We start from the raw sequence: 19,628 nt of genomic DNA on the forward strand, positions 1-19,628 counted from the left end.
GCATGTGCTCCAGTCCCTGTTGTAAGCTGCTCTGAAAACATTTCCATTGTCTGGGGCACTGCATGTGCTCCAGTCCCTGTTGTAAGTTGCTCTGAAAACATTTCCATTGTCTGGGGCACTGCATGTTCTCCAGTCCCTGTTGTAAGCTGCTCTGAAACATTTCCATTGTCTGGGGCACTGCATGTGCTCCAGTCCCTGTTGTAAGCTGCTCTGAAAACATTTCCATTGTCTGGGGCACTGCATGTGCTCCAGTCCCTGTTGTAAGTTGCTCTGAAAACATTTCCATTGTCTGGGGCACTGCATGTGCTCCAGTCCCTGTTATAAGCTGCTCTGAAAACATTTCCATTGTCTGGGGCACTGCATGTGCTCCAGTCCCTGTTATAAGCTGCTCTGAAAACATTTCCATTGTCTGGGGTACTGCATGTGCTCCAGTCCCTGTTATAAGCTGCTCTGAAAACATTTCCATTGTCTGGGGCACTGCATGTGCTCCAGTCCCTGTTATAAGCTGCTCTGAAAACATTTCCATTGTCTGGGGTACTGTATGTGCTCCAGTCCCTGTTATAAGCTGCACTAAAATCCTTTCCATTGTCTGGGGCTGTGTGCAGGCAGTACATGTGCTCCAGTCCCTGTTGTAAGTTGCTCTGTTCCTGCACCCATTAGAGCCGTGCACATGGACACACAGCCACATGTTTCCCCATGCGCCCTTGAAACAACTATGCAGAGCCTTGTGAGACTCCGCAATTGCCAGCTGCTGCCTGTCAAGCAGAGAGGGCATCCAAAGCGGTCAAGCACTTGGGGAACATTCAGAAAGAAGAGACTGAGCACTAAAAGAAACAAGCATGCCGTATCCAGTGGTCGCACAAATGTGAATGCTCTTGCTGAGTACACAACTGGTGAGGTGGGAGTGCAGCCACACCGTTCTCCATCCTCAGTGTTGCTTGAAGGCAAAGGTAGATAAGAGCGAAAGAAATGGAAGGTGATGCTGATAGTAGCAGGCAGGATTAAATGGGAGCGGATGGGAAGGCGCACGAGTAGCATAACCACTAGCAGGGAACAGCTGGGCTAAATGGCCTGCTTTATGTTCATAGTCCAAAAGAAATGTGCTTCTTTTTCCAGCACCCTCACATCATTCATGTTTTCCTTGAGAGCAGCATTGAACCATCACGAGATAGGGGCAGTAACATCATCCTGACTCCTACAGCTGAGTTGGGGTACTAAGTGATTCATTGGCGGTGTTATCAGTACATGCCTTTACTGCAGAACATAAAGCATGCTCAACAGTAATTTCATTGGAGGGAGGGAAGCTCTGACACTGATGTTCTTTCCTTATTTCTTTTCACGTAAAACATGCCCTTGAGAAAACAATCCTTGAGACTTAAGGTCAGCATTCAAGCAACGAAGGTAACTGGATCATGCTGCGGAGCTTGTCATGATACGGAAAGGAATCTTGCATTTATGGATGAAGTGGGAGTGCACATTGGGATGCGTTTGGGGAATATTCACCAAGAATAGACTGAGCTCAGACTCTTGTGACTTTGCCTTCTTCACATGAACAATACAGTAGTGGAATAGAGAGCCACGCGTTCATTCACCACAAGGCTCTCCAGGAACAATCTCTTTAGTTCTGCATAGCAGAGACTCGGCCTGTCTGTCTCACGGGAATGCTGGCGACACAACACTCATGTATCCATGCACAGCAGTGCCTCGAATGTTTAATGCACTTAATAAAATTTCTCAATAATTAAACCTGGAATTGTTGAGGTTTTTGATGTTATTTTCCCGACTTTGCAACTGCACTTCAGATATTCAACTGTGGTGTGGTCCTTGGGGGGGGGGGGGTTATGAGGGGGTGGGGGGGGGGAGAGGGAAGAGGGAGGGGGTTGTGAAGGGGTGGGGTGGGAGAGGGGGGGTTGTGAAGGGGTGGGGGGGAGAGGGAGGATTGTGAAGGGTTGGGGGGGGAGGGGGGGGTTGTGAAGGGTTGGGGGGGGGAGAGGGGGGGTTGTGAAGGGGTGGGGGGGAGAGGGAGGATTGTGAAGGGTTGGGGGGGGAGGGGGGGGTTGTGAAGGGTTGGGGGGGGGAGAGGGGGGGTTGTGAAGGGGTGGGTGGGGAGGGGGTGTGAGGGGGAGGTGGGGGAAGAGGGGGGAGGTGGAGAGGGGAGGTGGGGGGGTAGTGGGAGGGAGTTAAATTCAGAAGCTCCTGAAGAGAGGGATGTAAAAGGCAGGGACCAGAGAGCTGCAATGCCTGAAGTACAAAGAACAAAGAAAATAACAGCACAGGAACAGGCCCTTTGGCCCTCCAAGCCTACGCCGATCCAAATCCTCTATCTAAACCTGTCGCCTATTTTCTAAGGGTCTGTATCTCTTTACTTCCTGCCCATTCATGTATCTGTCTAGATACATCTTAAAAGACGCTATCGTGCCCGCGTCTACCACCTCCGCTGGTAATGCGTTCCATGCACCCACCACCCTCTGCGTAAAGAACTTTCCACGGATATCCCCCCTAAACTTTTCCCCTTTCACTTTGAACTCGTGTCCCCTTGTAATTGAATCCCCCACTCTGGGAAAAAGCTTCTTGCTATCCACCCTGTCTATACCTCTCATGATTTTGTACACCTCAATCAGGTCCCCCCTCAACCTCCGTCTTTCTAATGAAAATAATCCTAATCTACTCAACCTCTCTTCATAGCTAGCGCCCTCCATACCAGGCAACATCCTGGTGAACCTCCTCTGCACCCTCTCCAAAGCATCCACATCCTTTTGGTAATGTGGCGACCAGAACTGCACGCAGTATTCCAAATGTGGCCGAACCAAAGTCCTATACAACTGTAACATGACCTGCCAACTCTTGTACTCAATACCCCGTCCGATGAAGGAAAGCATGCCGTATGCCTTCTTGACCACTCTATTGACCTGCGTTGCCACCTTCAGGGAACAATGGACCTGAACACCCAAATCTCTCTGTACATCAACTTTCCCCAGGACTTTTCCATTTACTGTATAGTTCACTCTTGAATTGGATCTTCCAAAATGCATCACCTCGCATTTGCCCTGATTGAACTCCATCTGCCATTTCTCTGCCCAACTCTCCAGTCTATCTATATTCTGCTGTATTCTCTGACAGTCCCCTTCAGTATCTGCTACTCCACCAATCTTGGTGTCGTCTGCAAACTTGCTAATCAGACCACCTATACTTTCCTCCAAATCATTTATGTATATCACAAACAACAGTGGTCCCAGCACGGATCCCTGTGGAACACCACTGGTCACACGTCTCCATTTTGAGAAACTCCCTTCCACTGCTACTCTCTGTCTCCTGTTGCCCAGCCAGTTCTTTATCCATCTAGCTAGTACACCTTGGACCCCATGCGCCTTCACTTTCTCCATCAGCCTACCATGGGGAACCTTATCAAACGCCTTACTGAAGTCCATGTATATGACATCTACAGCCCTTCCCTCATCAATCAACTTTGTCACTTCCTCAAAGAATTCTATTAAATTGGTAAGACATGACCTTCCCTGCACAAAACCATGTTGCCTATCACTGATAAGCCCATTTTCTTCCAGATGGGAATAGATCCTATCCCTCAGTATCTTCTCCAGCAGCTTCCCTACCACTGACGTCAGGCTCACCGGTCTATAATTACCTGGATTTTCCCTGCTACCCTTCTTAAGCAAGGGGACAACATTAGCAATTCTCCAGTCCTCCGGGACCTCACCCATGTTTAAGGATGTTGCAAAGATATCTGTTAAGGCCCCAACTATTTCCTCTCTCGCTTCCCACAGTAACCTGGGATAGATCCCATCCGGACCTGGGGACTTGTCCACCTTAATGCCTTTTAGAATACCCAACACTTCCTCCCTCCTTATGCCGACTTGACCTAGAGTAATCAAACATCTGTCCCTAACCTCAACATCCGTCATGTCCCTCTCCTCGGTGAATACCGATGCAAAGTACTCGTTTAGAATCTCACCCATTTTCTCTGACTCCACGCATAACTTTCCTCCTTTGTCCTTGAGTGGGCCAATCCTTTCTCCAGTTACCCTCTTGCTCCTTATATATGAATGAAAGACTTTGGGATTTTCCTTAACCCTGTTTGCTAAAGATATTTCATGACCCCTTTTAGCCCTCTTAATTCCTCGCTTCAGATTGCGCCTACAATCCCGATATTCTTTCAAAGCTTCGTCTTTCTTCAGCCGCCTAGACCTTATGTGTGCTTCCTTTTTCCTCTTAGCTAGTCTCACAATTTCACCTGTCATCCATGGTTCCCTAATCTTGCCATTTCTACCCCTCATTTTCACAGGAACATGTCTCTCCTGCACGGTAATCAACCTCTCTTTAAAAGCCTCCCACATATCAAAAGTGGATTTACCTTCAAACAGCTGCTCCCAATCTACATTCCCCAGCTCCTGCCGAATTTTGGTATAGTTGGCCTTCCCCCAATTTAGCACTCTTCCTTTAGGACCACTCTCGTCTTTGTCCATGAGTATTCTAAAACTTACGGAATTGTGATCACTATTCCCAAAGTAGTCCCCTACTGAAACTTCAACCACCTGGCCCGGCTCATTTCCCAACACCAAGTCCAGTATGGCCCCTTCCCGGGTTGGACTATTTACATACTGCTCTAGAAAACCCTCCTGGATGCTCCTTACAAATTCTGCTCCATCTAGACCTCTAACATTAAGTGAATCCCAGTCAATGTTGGGAAAATTAAAATCTCCTATCACCACCACCCTGTTGCTCCTACAGCTTTCCATAATCTGTTTACATATTTGTACCTCTATCTCACGCTCGCTGTTGGGAGGCCTGTAGTACAGCCCCAACATTGTTACCGCACCCTTCCTATTTCTGAGTTCTGCCCATATTGCCTCACAGCTCGAGTCCTCCATAGTGCCTTCCTGCAGCACAGCTCTTTGACCAGTAATGCAACTCCTCCACCCCTTTTGCCTCCCTCTCTATCCCGCCTGAAGCATCGGTATCCTGGGATATTTAGTTGCCAATCATGCCCTTCCCTTAACCAAGTCTCAGTAATAGCAATAACATCATACTCCCAGGTACTAATCCAAGCCCTAAGTTCATCTGCCTTACCTACTACACTTCTTGCATTAAAACAAATACACCTCAGACCACAAGTCCCTTTGCTTTTATCATCTGCTCCCTGCCTACTCTTTCCCTTCGTCACGCTGACTTCATTATCTAGTTCCTTACAGGCTTTAGTTACTACATCCTTACTCTCCACTGACCTCATTTGGTTCCCATCCCCCTGCCACATTAGTTTAAACCCTCCCCAACAGCGTTAGCAAAAGCACCCCCAAGGACATTGGTTCCAGTCCGGCCCAGGTGTAGACCGTCCAATTTGTAATAGTCCCACCTCCCCCAGAACCGGTCCCAATGTCCCAAAAATCTGAACCCCTCCCTCCTGCACCATCTCTCAAGCCACGCATTCATCCTGACTATTCTTTCATTTCTACTCTGACTATCACGTGGCACTGGTAGCAATCCTGAGATTACTACCTCTGAGGTCCTACTTTTTAACTTGGCTCCTAACTCCCTAAATTCTGCTTGTAGGACCTCATCCCATTTTTTACCTATATCATTGGTGCCTATGTGCACAACGACAACTGGCTGTTCACCCTCCCCCTTCAGAATGTTCTGCAGCCTATCTGAGACATCCCTGACCCGTGCACCTGGGAGGCAACATACCATTCGGGAGTCTCGTTTTCGACCACAGAACCGCCTATCTACTCCCCTTACAATCGAATCCCCTAAGACTATAGCCCTTCCACTCTTTTTCCCACCCTTCTGAACAGCAGAGCCAGCCACGGTGCCATGAACCTGGCTACTGCTGCCTTCCCCTGGTGAGCCATCTCCCCCAACAGTATCCAAAACGGTATACCTGTTGTGGAGGGAGATGACCGCAGGGGACACCTGCGCTGCCTTCCTGTTCTTTCTCTGCCTTTTGGTCACCCATTCCCTTTCTCCCTCAGCAATCCTAATCTGCGGTGTGACCAATTCACTAAACGTGCTATCCACGACCTCCTCAGCATCGCGGATGCTCCAAAGTGAGTCCATCCGCAGCTCCAGAGCCGTCATGCGGTCCAACAAGAGCTGCAGCTGGACACACTTCCTGCACGTGAAGGAGTCAGGGACATCAACCATGTCCCTGAGCTCCCACATTGAGCAAGAGGAGCATGTCACGGGTCTGAGATCTCCTGCCATTTTTAATCTTAAGCTTAAACTTAGTTAAATGAAAAAGGAACGAAAAGTTTTTTACCAATCACACGATAAAAAAAAAAGAGAAATAGAAGAAGCCTTACCTTATCTACACACCACCGAGTCCTTTTTTTTGGTTAGAGGAGGAGGGCGGGTGCGAGACACTACAGGTGTAGTGTCTCGGGTTCAGAAATGGCCCAAATATATAGGGTTTTACTTACCCAGCAGCCCGCTGGTCTCCGCCGAAAACAAAAGGAAATTAAATTTACTTTAAACTGACCTTCCCAGCTGCTCACTCGCTCGCACTCTCTGCTCCTGAAAAAGCTGCTGCAATGAAAATTTGAGAAGTAGGGGAGAAAGCAGCTGGATGGGGGATCTGCAGCTGGAGAGAACGGCTGGATGGAGAGGGCCGGAAGTGAGAGGCCGTAGAGAGCCGCGGGGAGCGAGCGGCCAAAGGCCTTGGTGTCGCCGGGTGCGGGTAAGTTTGGTAAGTCTCTTGCCGTTGCAAATTTATGGCGCATGCGTAGAAAAACGCAGTCCCCCTCCCTCACGCTGCTGTCTCCGGCCGCTCCGCTTCCCTCCGTCACTGGGCCGTTCCCTCGCCCACTCGCCGGCTGCTCCGCTCCCCTCTGTCACTGGGCCGTTCGCTCGCCCACTCGCTGACTGCTCCGCTCCTACCAGGCCCGCTCCGCTCCCCCCACCCTCCCTGGCCCGCTCCCCACCTCGCTCCATGGCCCGCTCCCCACCTCGCTCCCCGGCCCCGGCCAGCTTGTTCGCTCTCTCACTCCGCCATTGTGTGCTGACATGTGTTTGTTATGTTGCCTCTGTGTGATTATTTGAGCAGCGCCATCTTTAGTCCTGGCAGCTGCCTAAAGTCGCAGTCTGTGACGTTTTAGTGGTACATGCTGCATTTGCGCATGTGCTACAACAGCACCCCCTAGCGGTAGCGTTGTCAGCAAATGCAGCCATATTTTATACGGTGTACTTTCAAAGCTAGCAACAGTAAAGAATAATGAAGCAAAATAATGGCAATGAAAAAAATAAACAATATGCATAAACTAACAAATACATTGAAGCAAATTGCAATATGAGGGAAATAAAAATGCAATAAAATATCACCTTGAAATGAAACACTGTAAGAGGCCTACTGAAACTGGTCAAGTCCTAGGACACTCTTCTGCCTATTTTTCCTGGCGAAGTTTATAATTTGGGTGTACCTCGCCCTGAATCATCAGTGTATGATCTTTAATGAGTGGAATTAAATACTGAAATGAGGTCGTCCTGTCCTTGTCCATAGCACAGCCACATTTTTGGCCCCAAGTCAGCCAATTCCAAATTAGTTTCCCTTCAAATTGGTCACATGAGGTCAGGCACCTATTTTTTAAATCTGTGCCCATTGCCTGTGAGGGTTTGGGGGCATAGCCTTAGAAAGTTTGGGTTTAATACTTGTCTGTAATATATCTTCAATATCTATAATTTCACAAATAGTTTTGAATCTACTATCTGAAAGGTTTTACAACTGAAATGTTAACCTGCCTTTTCTCTTTTCAGCTGCTGATGGATCTACTGTGTAAATCCATTATTTTCTATTTGGAGATTTCTGGCATTTGCAGCTTTGTTTCTTTTCACCTGAATAGGCAGCAGTTCACTTACTTGTAGAGGATTATCTGCTTCCATTTCAAATGCTGGTATCTTTTCAGACCAAGGAATGAATTTTTTTGTTTCAGGATCAAGGTAATAATCAAAGACAGTGCCCTGGGATGGAAGTTTAACAGCTTTCATTTCTTTGCACCACCAATGACTGAATTCAACACGATAATCTACCAGCTGAAAAAGAAATTAACAATCATGTTTACTGTTTCATACAGTCTAATTTACTATTCAAGAGTTGCTGCCTTTCAATGATGGATAGTATCATACACCACCAGATACAACCCTTGACCAACATCATGCAAAGCTCATTTAGAAGTCTATAAATGGACTGGATTAAGGTTTCTGCAATGTAGAATAAGCTAACAGGACAATAGCTCCAAATTGGCAGGAATGCAGCGAAAGGCCCTGAAAATGGGTCAGAACTCAGACAGCTCTGGTGCAAGCTTTTGCTGGGAGCTTCCGGGAAGCATTGTCTAGGGTGGAAGCACATTCATGCCAAATATGGCCCCAGTATTAGACAGGGTGAGACCACGGACAAGGGTGCCTTATGTTAGGAGTTGTACTTTCTCAACCTCAGTGAGACCAAGGGCAAGGTTGAAGGCCAGTACACACAATGTGATGAGGCACAGTGATCTACAAGAGGGCCAGTGGGCCCCACAGGGTAGAGAGATGATGGACACTTGGACCTTGTAAGAACTGGTTATTTAAATATGAAAAAAAATTATTCATTCCCTTACACAGGACATTGAAAGAGCAAAAGAAAATTTTCCAGGTGGAGAATCAGCCCTCTCACCTACCAGATGGCCACAAACTGAAATTTGTGGCCTGTGTGGGCTGATGGGTGCCTGAGATGCATCCATAGTGACATGGGTACCCACTGGGTGCACAGAAAAGTTGCATTCCCACTGATCCTGCATACTCGGACCAACACTGGATAGCACCATTGGATGTGGTCCCAGCATAATTGCTGGGATTGTTGCCCATGCAAATTCAAGACCAATAGCAATATCAATTTGAAATATGTATTGAAACCATAAGTTAACATAAAATGCACAAATCAAGCCTTTTTATCAAAATCACTGTCTTGAATTTCCAAACATCGAATCATACTGGATTTGCGCCAATGTGAGCTGAGCACTGCTTGGAATTGATAGTTGAACTAAACTGGTGTCTGCCGAACCTCCCTGGTAGCTGGTAAACAGTCTTGTGAGACAACATTGTGTGCTTTTTGCAGCCACCTGGGCTTCCTTCTTCCACTCCGCTACAGCAAGTTCCTGCTGCAGCTCCTCCAAGTGGATGTCTCTTTCTATGACAAGATCATACAGAATGCAACATGCCATGATAATCCTGAACACTTGGCAGTGTCCCTGATGTGTCTATGCATTAGAAGTGCTGCTTCACAATTTGAATTCATTGCTCAATGATGGTCCTGATAGGGATATGGACCTTATTATACCTCTGCACGACTTTGAATGTCATAGAGGAATCATAAGCTAAGCAGCAGTTATCCTTGATTCCCACTCCTTTCACTACCTGAAAACTTAAATAAAAAGGTGGATTGGAAGACCCGTGGACAGCCTTCCCACTTCGCCGCCAAGTGAGGCCCTTAAGTAGGAAATTAATCTTCCCACCGCCGTAGGTATTAACCCAGTGGCAGGTGGACCTGTCACCATGCGGGGAGCACGACATGCAAACCTGTGTGGGGTTGCTTGTGGTCTCCAGGGAGGTGGGGATCCCTCGTTCAGAGGCACTCGGTGCCTGATTGAGGGAGCCAGCATCGGGAAGGGGGAGGCCCTCCTCATAGCCACCCCTCTGCCCTTGCTGCCAGCACCCCTACAATCCCTCCCCCATGACTCCCACCCCTCAAACCCATCTGCCATCATTTACCTCTGACCCGGGTCATTCTGCAATACTGGGCCTCTCCTAGGTACCGTTCCGGCAGCAGCCATCACCTCCCCAGTGGCGCTGCCGATCAAAAGAGCTGCCAGCCTCTGACTGGCCGGCAGCTCTCAGCAGGCGTTACTTCCCATCCCCAATGTCCTGATCCTGGGGAAAGCCTACAGGCTCTCCAGCTGGCAACTGAGACCCCTGTCACCTCCATAAAATTCCTCCCCTTGAATCTGTTAATTAGGGACGAATTACCAATGAGCAAGGCCTGCCTCACTTCTTCCGTGGCCTTTGAGACAGCCAACTACAGTTAAGATTTATTTTGGAACAAAATCTTTCTGTGGAACGAGGAGTGCTTCCCCCAACTCCACAGGCCTAGCGACTGTGCCCCCCCACTATCATTGCCTGCTCCAACCCTAACATCGAGAACTTCCCTGAGGGGTGCGGCCTGCCTGAAAATGATCTTTCTTGTCGGGAAAGCTGCAAGTACAATGCGACTAGTGCCAATAGCTCACCTCGAATATGTAGTTGAGGTCCAAGGAGCAATTCCTGGCAATCCTTGGACCCTTAAGTTTGGGTGCATGTTGTCTCCACTCTGCCAAATCTGGGCCTGAAAACAAGCCCAGAGACAAATCTACCCCCGTGTGTGCAACCTGGAAATCTGGAGGTGACTTTCATTATGCAATTAAAGTGGTCACACACAAACTTCACATTGATGCAGTAAATGGGTTTATGTAGGGGCTCCATTTCAGACGGTGTGTGACGAACAATATGGCATATATACGCTCTGGACTTTGGGCATTCCTGCCATTCTCTAGATCCTGAGGATTCTGGCCTACTCTTCCTCTAGGGCCCTTGGCAACTTGTATTTACTGATGTTGGGTGATTTCTATAAGAGACGGTGGCAGTTTTTCCATCGTTTCATTTGGCCTTAAGTAATCATGAGGGCAGAATGCAGAGGACAATTGGGCAAGGACAGAAAATCGTCAGGCTCTGTTAATAGTACGCACTCCTCCTCACCCGATTGCCTTAACATACTCTGCTGTACAAAAAGAACCTAATGGAGGAAAATCTGCCCCTTGCATTCTCTATAAATGAGTGTTTCACTATACATCAATACAATTGATATCTTGCACATTATTGTTCAACTCTTAATCAAAAAATGTTCTCCATTTTACATCAAAAAGCCAAAATCAGTTCTCAGGAAATCAGCATAATTCAGTGTAATCTAAATAAAATACCAAAAAACAATGCCAAGACAGTAGTCATTTCCGCCCATGTTAGTAGGAGACACTTGTGGTTCCTGTGAAAATTGACTGTAGTCAGTGTCAGTGTGTGCAAGTGCATGAGGCCTGATGGTGGCCATGTTTCATACCACAGCAGCTGCAGCTATCTATTGCTCTCCTTGTTAGTGAAACCACTTCACAGCAAAACAAACATATAAAATGCAAATGGTCATAGCCATTTTCAAGATAGTAAAAAATCTATAACCTGAACACAAAGGGGGAGAAATTCATGTGCATCGCTTACTTATCTTGATTTCCCGGGGCAGGCAGTGCTGTGGGCCACCATCTGCGCAATGTTCTCCAATGATAGCAATGAGGAATGCTGAGTGGGCTGTGCAAGTAGTGGCCCACAACACTGCCTGCCCCCGGGGAATTGACTTATCTCTGCTTAACGGTGCTTGAAGCCGTGCTATGCAAATAAGTTTCTCCCCCAAAGAATTGAACCTAGAACAGGCAAGAACCAACCTGATCTTGATATACTGCTCCACCGAAGGCCCAGATGCAGGCAAAGACAAAATAATGCTCATAAAGTTCTCGTGGGGAATCAGGAGGCACATTCTTTGGAGTCAGTAGACAGTCCAAAAGGGAGCAAAGGGTCTAAATGGTATTAACATGATTTGATTAGCACAGAAAAATGATCAAAACAGGGAAGTAAAAGTTTAACATGTACCCCCACTATAGTTTACCAGGTGGATGTACTGTACAGTGTAGCACACAGCCTTATAATTTGAGAAGCAAAAAAGGCTATGATCACACTACTGGGAGTATTCTATAGTCCTCCAAATAGTGACAGAGAAGCAAATCTGCAGGAAAATCACAGAGATGTGCAAGAACTATAGAGTGGTGATATTGGGGGACTTTAATTACCCAAATATCAATTGGGATGATGTTAGAGTAAAAGCTAAGGAGGGAGAAGAATTTCTGAAATATGTGCAAGAGAACTTCCTTGACCAATATGTTCTCAGTCCAACTAGGAAGGAGGCATTGCTGAATCTGGCGCTGGGGAATGAGGTGGGCCAAGTGTCCGTGGGGGAGTGCTTGGGTAAAAGTGATCATTGTATCATAAGCTTTAGATTAGCAACGGAGAACAGCAAGAAACAATATAAAGTATAACTTCTAAATTGGAAGGCGGCTAACTTCAATGAGATGAGAGGGGATCCCGCTAGGATAAAATGGAACCAACAACTGACAGGAAAAACTGGAAAAATTGAACAATGAGCTATCTTTAAGGAGGAGATGTTTTGGTACAGGCTATGTAAATTCCAACAAGGGCAAAAGGTAGGGAAACCAAAGCTAGGGTTCCTTGGATGATGAGGGAGATAGAGAATATGATGAAACAAAAAAAGAGTGTATGATGCATGTGAGGAGAATTCTTCAAGTGAGAACCAAGCCAAATACAATAAGATGAGAGGGGAAGAGAAGAAGAAAATAAGACTAATAAAGACAGAATGTGAATAGAATGGCAGTTAACATAAAAGGGAACCCAAATGTTTTCTACCGGCATGCAAATACGAAGCAGGTAGTAAGAGGTGGGATGGGGCCCATTGGGGATAAAGAGGGTGATATATGCTTAGAGGCACATGACAAGGCTAGAATACTTAATGAGTACTTTGTATCGGTGTTTACTAAGGAAAAGGATGTGGCAAAATATCAATAGAAGCAGAGATGGTAGAGGAAATGGATGATGTGAAAATTGATAGGCAGCATGTACTGGAAAGGCTGGCTGTACTTAGAGTAAATAAATCACCTGGTCCAGAAGGCTTGCATCCCAGGTTGCTAAAGGAGGTGGAAGTGGAGATAGCGGAAGGGCTGGCCATAATCTTCCAGTCTTCCCTAAATATGGGGACGAGCCAAATGTAACACCCTTATTCAAGAAAGGATGTAAGGATATTCCTAGCGACTACAGGCCAGTCAGTTTAACATCAGTGGTTCGTAAGGTTTTGAAAAAATAATCAGGGAAAAAAAATCAACAGGCACTTGAAGAGGTTTGAGTTAATTAAGGAGAGCCAGCCCAGAGTTCCAAAAGGCAGATCATGCTTGACAAATCTAATTACATTTTTTGATGAAATAACAGAGAAAGGAATGCAATGGATGTTGTCGATATGGATTTTAAGAAAGCATTTGACAAAGTACCACATAAAAAGCTGGTTAACAAAATTGAGACTCATGGAATAGGAGGGTCAGTGTCAGCTTGGATAAAAAATTGGCTTAAGGACAGAAAACAGTGAGTCATGGTAAATAGTTGTTTTTCAGACTGGAGGATAGTAGACAGTGGTGTTCCTCAAGGTTCAGTGCTAGGACCACTGCTTTTTTGATATATATAAATGACTTGGATATTGGAATACACAAAAAAAAATTCAAAATTTGCTAATGATACCAAACTTGGAGGTGTGGCAGTCAGTGAGGGTGATATCAATTGACTGAAACCGGACATAGATAGGTTAGCAGAATGGGCAGACATGTGACAGATCGAATTTAATACAGAGAAGTGTGGGGTGATGCATTTTGGCAGAAAGGATGGGGAAAGGCTATATAGACTTAATGGCACAGTTCTAAAGAGTGCACTGTAACAGAGGGACCTGGGGTTTCATTTGCACAGATCTTTGAAGGTAGCAGGATATATTGAGAGAGTAGTTAGCAAAGCATATGGAATCTTGGGCTTCATAAATATAGGTACTGACTACAAAAGCAGGGAAGTTATGCTGCACCTTTATAAACCTCTGGTTGGCCACAACTAGGAAAATTGCATCCAGTTCTGGTCACCACATTTTCGGAAGGATGTGAAGGTCCTTGAGAGGGTGCAGAGGCGATTTACCAGAATGGCTCCAGGGATGAGGGATTTTAGCAGCAAGATTATATTGGAGAGGCTGGGGTTGGCAAAGGAGTTAGAGGGGAGATTTGATAGAGGTGTACAAGATAGTGATAGGTTTAGATAAGGTAGACAAAGAAAAGTTGTTCCCATTAGCTGATGGGACACAGATTTAATGCTTTAGGAAAGAGAGTTCAAGGGAGGAAACACCATATCAACATTACTAAGGAGGAGGTGTTGGAGGTTTTGAAGCGCATTAAGGTGGATAAATCCCCAGGGCCTGACCAGGTGTATCCTATGATGCTATGGGAAGCAAGGGAGGAGATTGCTGGGGCCATGGCACAGAATTTTTTATCATCGTTAGCCACGGGTGAGGTACCGGAAGACTGGAGGATAGCTAATGTTGTGCCTTTATTTAAGAAGGGCAGCAGGGATACGCCACAACTACAGGCCGGTGAGCCTTACATCAGTGGTGGGAAAGTTATTGGAAGGGATTCTGAGAGACAGGATTTATATGCATTTGGAAAGGCAAGGTCTGATTAGGGATGGTCAACATGGCTTTGTGCGTGGGAAATCATGTCTCACGAATTTGATTTGAGTTTTTCGAGGAGGTGACCAAGAGGATTGACGCGGGAAGGGCGATGGACGTTGTCTACATGGACTTTAGCAAGGCCCCACATGGTAGGCTGGTCCAGAAGGTTCGAACACATGGGATCCAGGGTGAGCTAGCAAATTGGATACAAAATTGGCTTGGTGATAGGAGGCAGAGGGTGGTAGTGGAGGGTTGTTTTTCAGATTGGAGGCCGGTGACCAGTGGTGTGCCACAGGGATCGGTGCTGGGCCCTCTCTTGTTTGTCATATATATTAATGACTTGGATGTGAATGTAAGGGGCATGATTAATAAGTTTGCAGATGACACCAAAATTGGTGGTATAGTGGACAGTGAAGAAGGTTGTCTAAGGTTACAAAAGGATATAGATAAACTGGGAAAGTGGGCAAGGGAATGGCAAATGGAATTTAACGCAGACAAGTGCGAAGTGATGCATTTTGGGAAGTTAAACCAGGGCAGGACATATTCAGTGAATGGCAGGGCCCTGGGGAGTGTTCTTGAGCAGAGAGACCTTGGGGTGCAAGTACATAGTTCCCTGAAAGTGGCAACACAGGTAGACAGGGTGGTGAAGAAGGCGTATGGCATGCTTGCCTTCATCAGCCGAGGCATTGAGTACAAGATTTGGGACGTCATGTTACAGTTGTACATAATGTTGGTTAGGCCGCATTTGGAGTACTGTGTGCAGTTCTGGTCACCGCACTACAGGAAAGATGTGATTAAGCTCGAGAGGGTGCAGAAAGGATTCACAAGGATGTTACCTGGTTTGGAGGGCTTGAGTTACAAAGAGAGATTGGATAGGCTAGGTCTGTTTTCCCTGGAGAGAAGGAGGCTGAGAGGGGATGTGATAGAGGTATATACAATTATGAGAGGCATAGATAGGGTAGATAGCCAGAGTCTGTTTTCCATGGTAGGGGTGACTAAAACTAGAGGGCATAGATTTAAGGAGAGAGGGAGGAGGTTTAAAGAGGATCAAAGGGGTAAATTTTTCACACAAAGAATAGTGGGTATCTGGAATGAGCTGCTTGAGGTGGTGGTGGAGGCAGGAACAGTAGCGACATTTAAGAGGCATCTGGACAGGTACTTGAATGAGCAAGGCATAGAGGGATATGGAATTAATGCAGGCAGGTGGGATTAATATAGATAGGCATTACGGTCGGCATGGATGCGGTGGGCTGACGGGCCTGTTTCTATGCTGTACGACTCTATGACTATGACTCTAAGAGGTGCAGGGGAAATGTGAGGAAGAACTTTTTTACAGAGCGAGTGATAATGACCTAGAACTCACTGTCTTTGAGGGTGGTGGAATTGGAGACAATGAACGATTTGAAAAGGAAATTGGATGGGTGCTTGAGGGAAATAAACTTGCAGGGCTACAGGGGTACAACGGGGGAATAGTACTGATTGGATTCCTTTACAGAGAGCCGGCATGGACCCTATGGGCTGAATGATCTCCTTCTGTGCTGTAATGATTTTAGGACTATGACAAGGTTAATCCCTGCTCTGTGTTGAATTAGCCAAAGTAGCAGTAGGTGTAATACATAGATCTCAGTTTTGCAACATGAGCTCTTGACCTATTGGGGTAGATTTTATCTTGGTGTGATTATATAAAGTGCGAGATAGCGAATTGGCAGCCCGAGTACATCTCTTCCAATTTTAATTTCCATTAGGGCGGCACAGTGGTTAACACTGCAGCCTCACAGCTCCAGGGACCTGGGTTCAATTCTGGGTACTGCCTGTGTGGAGTTTGCAAGTTCTCCCTGTGACCGTGTGGGTTTTCGCCGGGTGCTCCGGTTTCCTCCCACCATCAAAGACTTGCAGGTGATAGGTAAATTGGCCATTGTAAATTGCCCCTAGTGTAGGGAGGTGGTAGGGAATATGGGATTACTGCAGGGTTAGTATAAATGGGTGGTTCTTGGTCGGCACAGACTCGATGGGCCGAAGGTCCTGTTTCAGTGCTGTATCAATAAATAAATAAAATAAAATCGGGAGTGATGTACAAGGGGCTGCCGTTTTGCACAAGATCAAAATCTACCCTATTAACCCTTGCTGGAAGCACATGTGTGAATACTGGGTGAAAACAGAGACAGACTTGCCAGAAATTAACCCCATGAAAATCCAACTAACACAATGTCCGAGTTCATATGTGAAGACCAACCACATGGAAATGGTGCCAGATAGCACTGCATAACAAAATGCAAGCTTTTATACTCAGCCAAAGTACTGACTTTCCAACTGCATGTTGACACCACAAAACCTCACACACTGGTTTCATGACGGAACTTTGGGTATATGCTGCACACAAATCTCTGGCCATTTTTAAAAAATGGTTGGAAAATAATGTGCAGCTGCATCCAAATTTCAGCAATGCGCTCCCAGCAGCTGAGACTCTTTACGCACCTTCCCCTATCTACTGATTGTGTCCCCTCAGTAAAAAAAATATTGAAAGAGTGAATTTATTATAGTGAAATTATTAAAAATAATTTTAAGTTGTTACCAGCAACTGTAATTTTGTCTTATTTAGGTGACTTATGAAAAGTCACTACCTCCAGAGATAGATCATGTGAGTGAATGTGATGATTACCTGTACCATGCTGTTTTCAGGAATGGGGGTGATGGTCTTTATGGAAGATCGTAGCTGCTCCAAACATGAAGGAACATATTTATCAAAGAGAATGGTCAGGTTGGTTTTTTCCGACTGGTATATCCTTGTGTCAATCCAGCTGGTCACATATCTATGCATTAAGAGACATAACGTTATGGCTGCATGCAATATTTTTTGCAGAAAATGTAGACATAAAAGTCCAGAAATTGCACAGGGACCTGTCAAAATGACTGGAGACTTGCCTGGGATTTGGGTATGTCATGCCTTAAGTGAGAGTTTTCTTCATGATGTTGTGGGGGCGGAGCCTCCACTCCCAATTAACAAGGCCATTGATTTAAGGGGGATAAGCTCTTCTTGACTCCTGGCTGATAATGCTGGAAGGATGTCCAGGCAGTGGTCAAGGCCTGGATGGGTGGAGATTAGGTTTTTTTTACATTTTAAAGATGCTTCTTGACACGGGATGAGGGAGCAGCCAGACTTCTCTTCTGAGGGTAATGGCTGTTGGTAATGGTGGGGGTGGGGGCAACTTGCCAGCTTTTCCAAAGTCTCGACAAAAGGGCACATTTAAGAACTCTGGAACGGAAAGGAATGTTGGAGACAGGACAGGAGTCAAGGATGTGCGTTTTTGAAAGAGTAGGGGGCAGGGAAGGAGGCCTGGTGGTGGGTGGTGCAAGAGTGCAGTTTTGAAATCCTTGCCCATCTTTCCTGCAACTCCAAGTTTCTGGCCCAGCCACATTCCTGAAACTGCCTTAATCGAAGTCACAAATGACATCTCTGTGATTGTGACCATGGTACATTTTCTTTCCTCTTTCTCCTTGACCTCTCTGCAGCCTTTGATATCTCAACTGCATCAACTTCCTCCATTGTCGAGCTCAATCGTTTATTTATTTAGAGATACAGCACTGAAACAGGCCCTTCTGCCGACCAACAACCACCCATTTATACTAATCCTACATTAATCCCATGTTCCCTACCACATCCCCACCATTCTCCTACAACCTGCCTACACTAGGGGCAATTTACAATGGCCAATTTACCTATCAACCTGCAAGTCTTTGGCTGTGGGAGGAAACTGGAGAACCTGGCGGAAACCCACGCGGTCACAGGGAGAACTTGCAAACTCTGCACAGGCAGTACCTAGAACTGAACCCGGGTCGCTGGAGCTGTGAGGCTGCAGTGCTAATCACTGCGCCACTGTACCACCTTGTATAGCTCCACTCCCAGCTATCCCATCAATGTCAGAGCAATTATTCAGCAATTGTTTCTCTTCCTGCCCCTACGCTCTTTCCTCAGGAGTTCCCCAAGGCCTCTTTTCTTCCTAATCTATATGCAACATCAATAACCACAACTTTTATTTACACAGCACCTTTGATATAGTAAAACATCCCAAGAAACTTCACAGGAGCATTAATAAACAAAATTTGACAACGAGACACATAAGATGATCATAGAACAGGTGACCAAAAGTTAGTCAGAGATAGGTTTTAAGGAGCTTCTTAAAGTAGAGAGAGGCAGAAAAGTTTAAGGACAGAATTCCAGAGCTTAGAGCCTGGACAGCTGAATCTACGGCCACTAATGGTGGAGCAATTAAAATTGGGGATGCTCAAGAGGCCAGAATTAGAGGTTGCAGAGACCTCAGAGGGTTGTATGGCTGGAGGAGGTTTCCAGTAATGCCCACCACACTGTCTCAAAAAGCAAAAGACAAACTTTTAAAAATCAAGAGATTTGGTATATAAATCATGTGCTGCTATTTTTATTAAACATAACCAATATGGAAAAAAAATCTGAAACGCTGGAGACAGAACGATCAAAAAGGAAAACGTATCCCTTTGGAATCTACCAAATATTTATTGCAAAGGAACTAATGACCTCATTTGCCCTCTAGGAAAAATGCCATAGGAATATTTAAACCATGCAGTACTTAACAAATTAAATTGCGCTACTAGGAATTAACAACAAATTCCTGGGTTCAGTGATCCAGTGGAGATTACACTGAACTGGGAAAAAGTCAACAGAGCTGGAGAGCCTGATAAATGCAAAATGCAGTGTTTTGCACAAATAGATTCTCCTGTAAGCTAGTTCTCAGTCTAATAAAATATTAGGTGCTTGGACCTTCCTGAATTATCTTGAAAATGTGCATATTCTGCTCCTTACAAATTTTTATCTAATCTTCCACTGTCTATATAAACAATTCAGAGAAAGTGAATAAAACCTGTCTGAAGTTTTCCAATGTTTAAAACCCATGGAGATCTGATCACTTACAGAAGATGGTGATCATAAGTCAGCCACAACCCAGCATGAGCAGTCTGCCCCACGATGGCTGGAGTCACCGTCCTGGCAAACTTTGGGAAAAGCCTCGGCCTCTTTCGTGAGTGCATGTGTGTGTTTACAAAAAAAAACAAAATTGCGAAATTTGGAAGTTCCAGCATGGGATCATGAGTGACACTTAGAAATCGCATCTCTCATGATAATTTTTTGAGAGTTGGCATGCTTGGGTTACAGAGATAGGGAGGGGCAAGGCTATGGAGTGATTTGAAAACAAGGAAGAAAATTTTAAAATTGAAGTGTTGG

General features: G+C 45.8%; 1 protein-coding gene across 1 annotated transcript in view; it reads right to left on the reverse strand.

Annotated features, from left to right (window-relative positions):
- The window catches only part of LOC137345649 (dynein axonemal heavy chain 11-like), a 622,812-nt gene that overhangs the window by 245,397 nt on the left and 357,787 nt on the right, over positions 1–19,628 (reverse strand). The window contains exons 41-43 of the mRNA XM_068008891.1: positions 17,037–17,187; positions 11,502–11,633; positions 7,864–8,037 (exon numbers count right to left, since the gene is read on the reverse strand). Coding sequence (XP_067864992.1) covers positions 7,864–8,037; positions 11,502–11,633; positions 17,037–17,187 — 457 coding nt within the window. The remainder of the gene's footprint in view (positions 1–7,863; positions 8,038–11,501; positions 11,634–17,036; positions 17,188–19,628) is intronic.

Source organism: Heterodontus francisci, chromosome 2, assembly GCF_036365525.1.
Source record: "Heterodontus francisci isolate sHetFra1 chromosome 2, sHetFra1.hap1, whole genome shotgun sequence".
Classification (NCBI taxonomy): Eukaryota; Metazoa; Chordata; class Chondrichthyes; order Heterodontiformes; family Heterodontidae; genus Heterodontus; species Heterodontus francisci.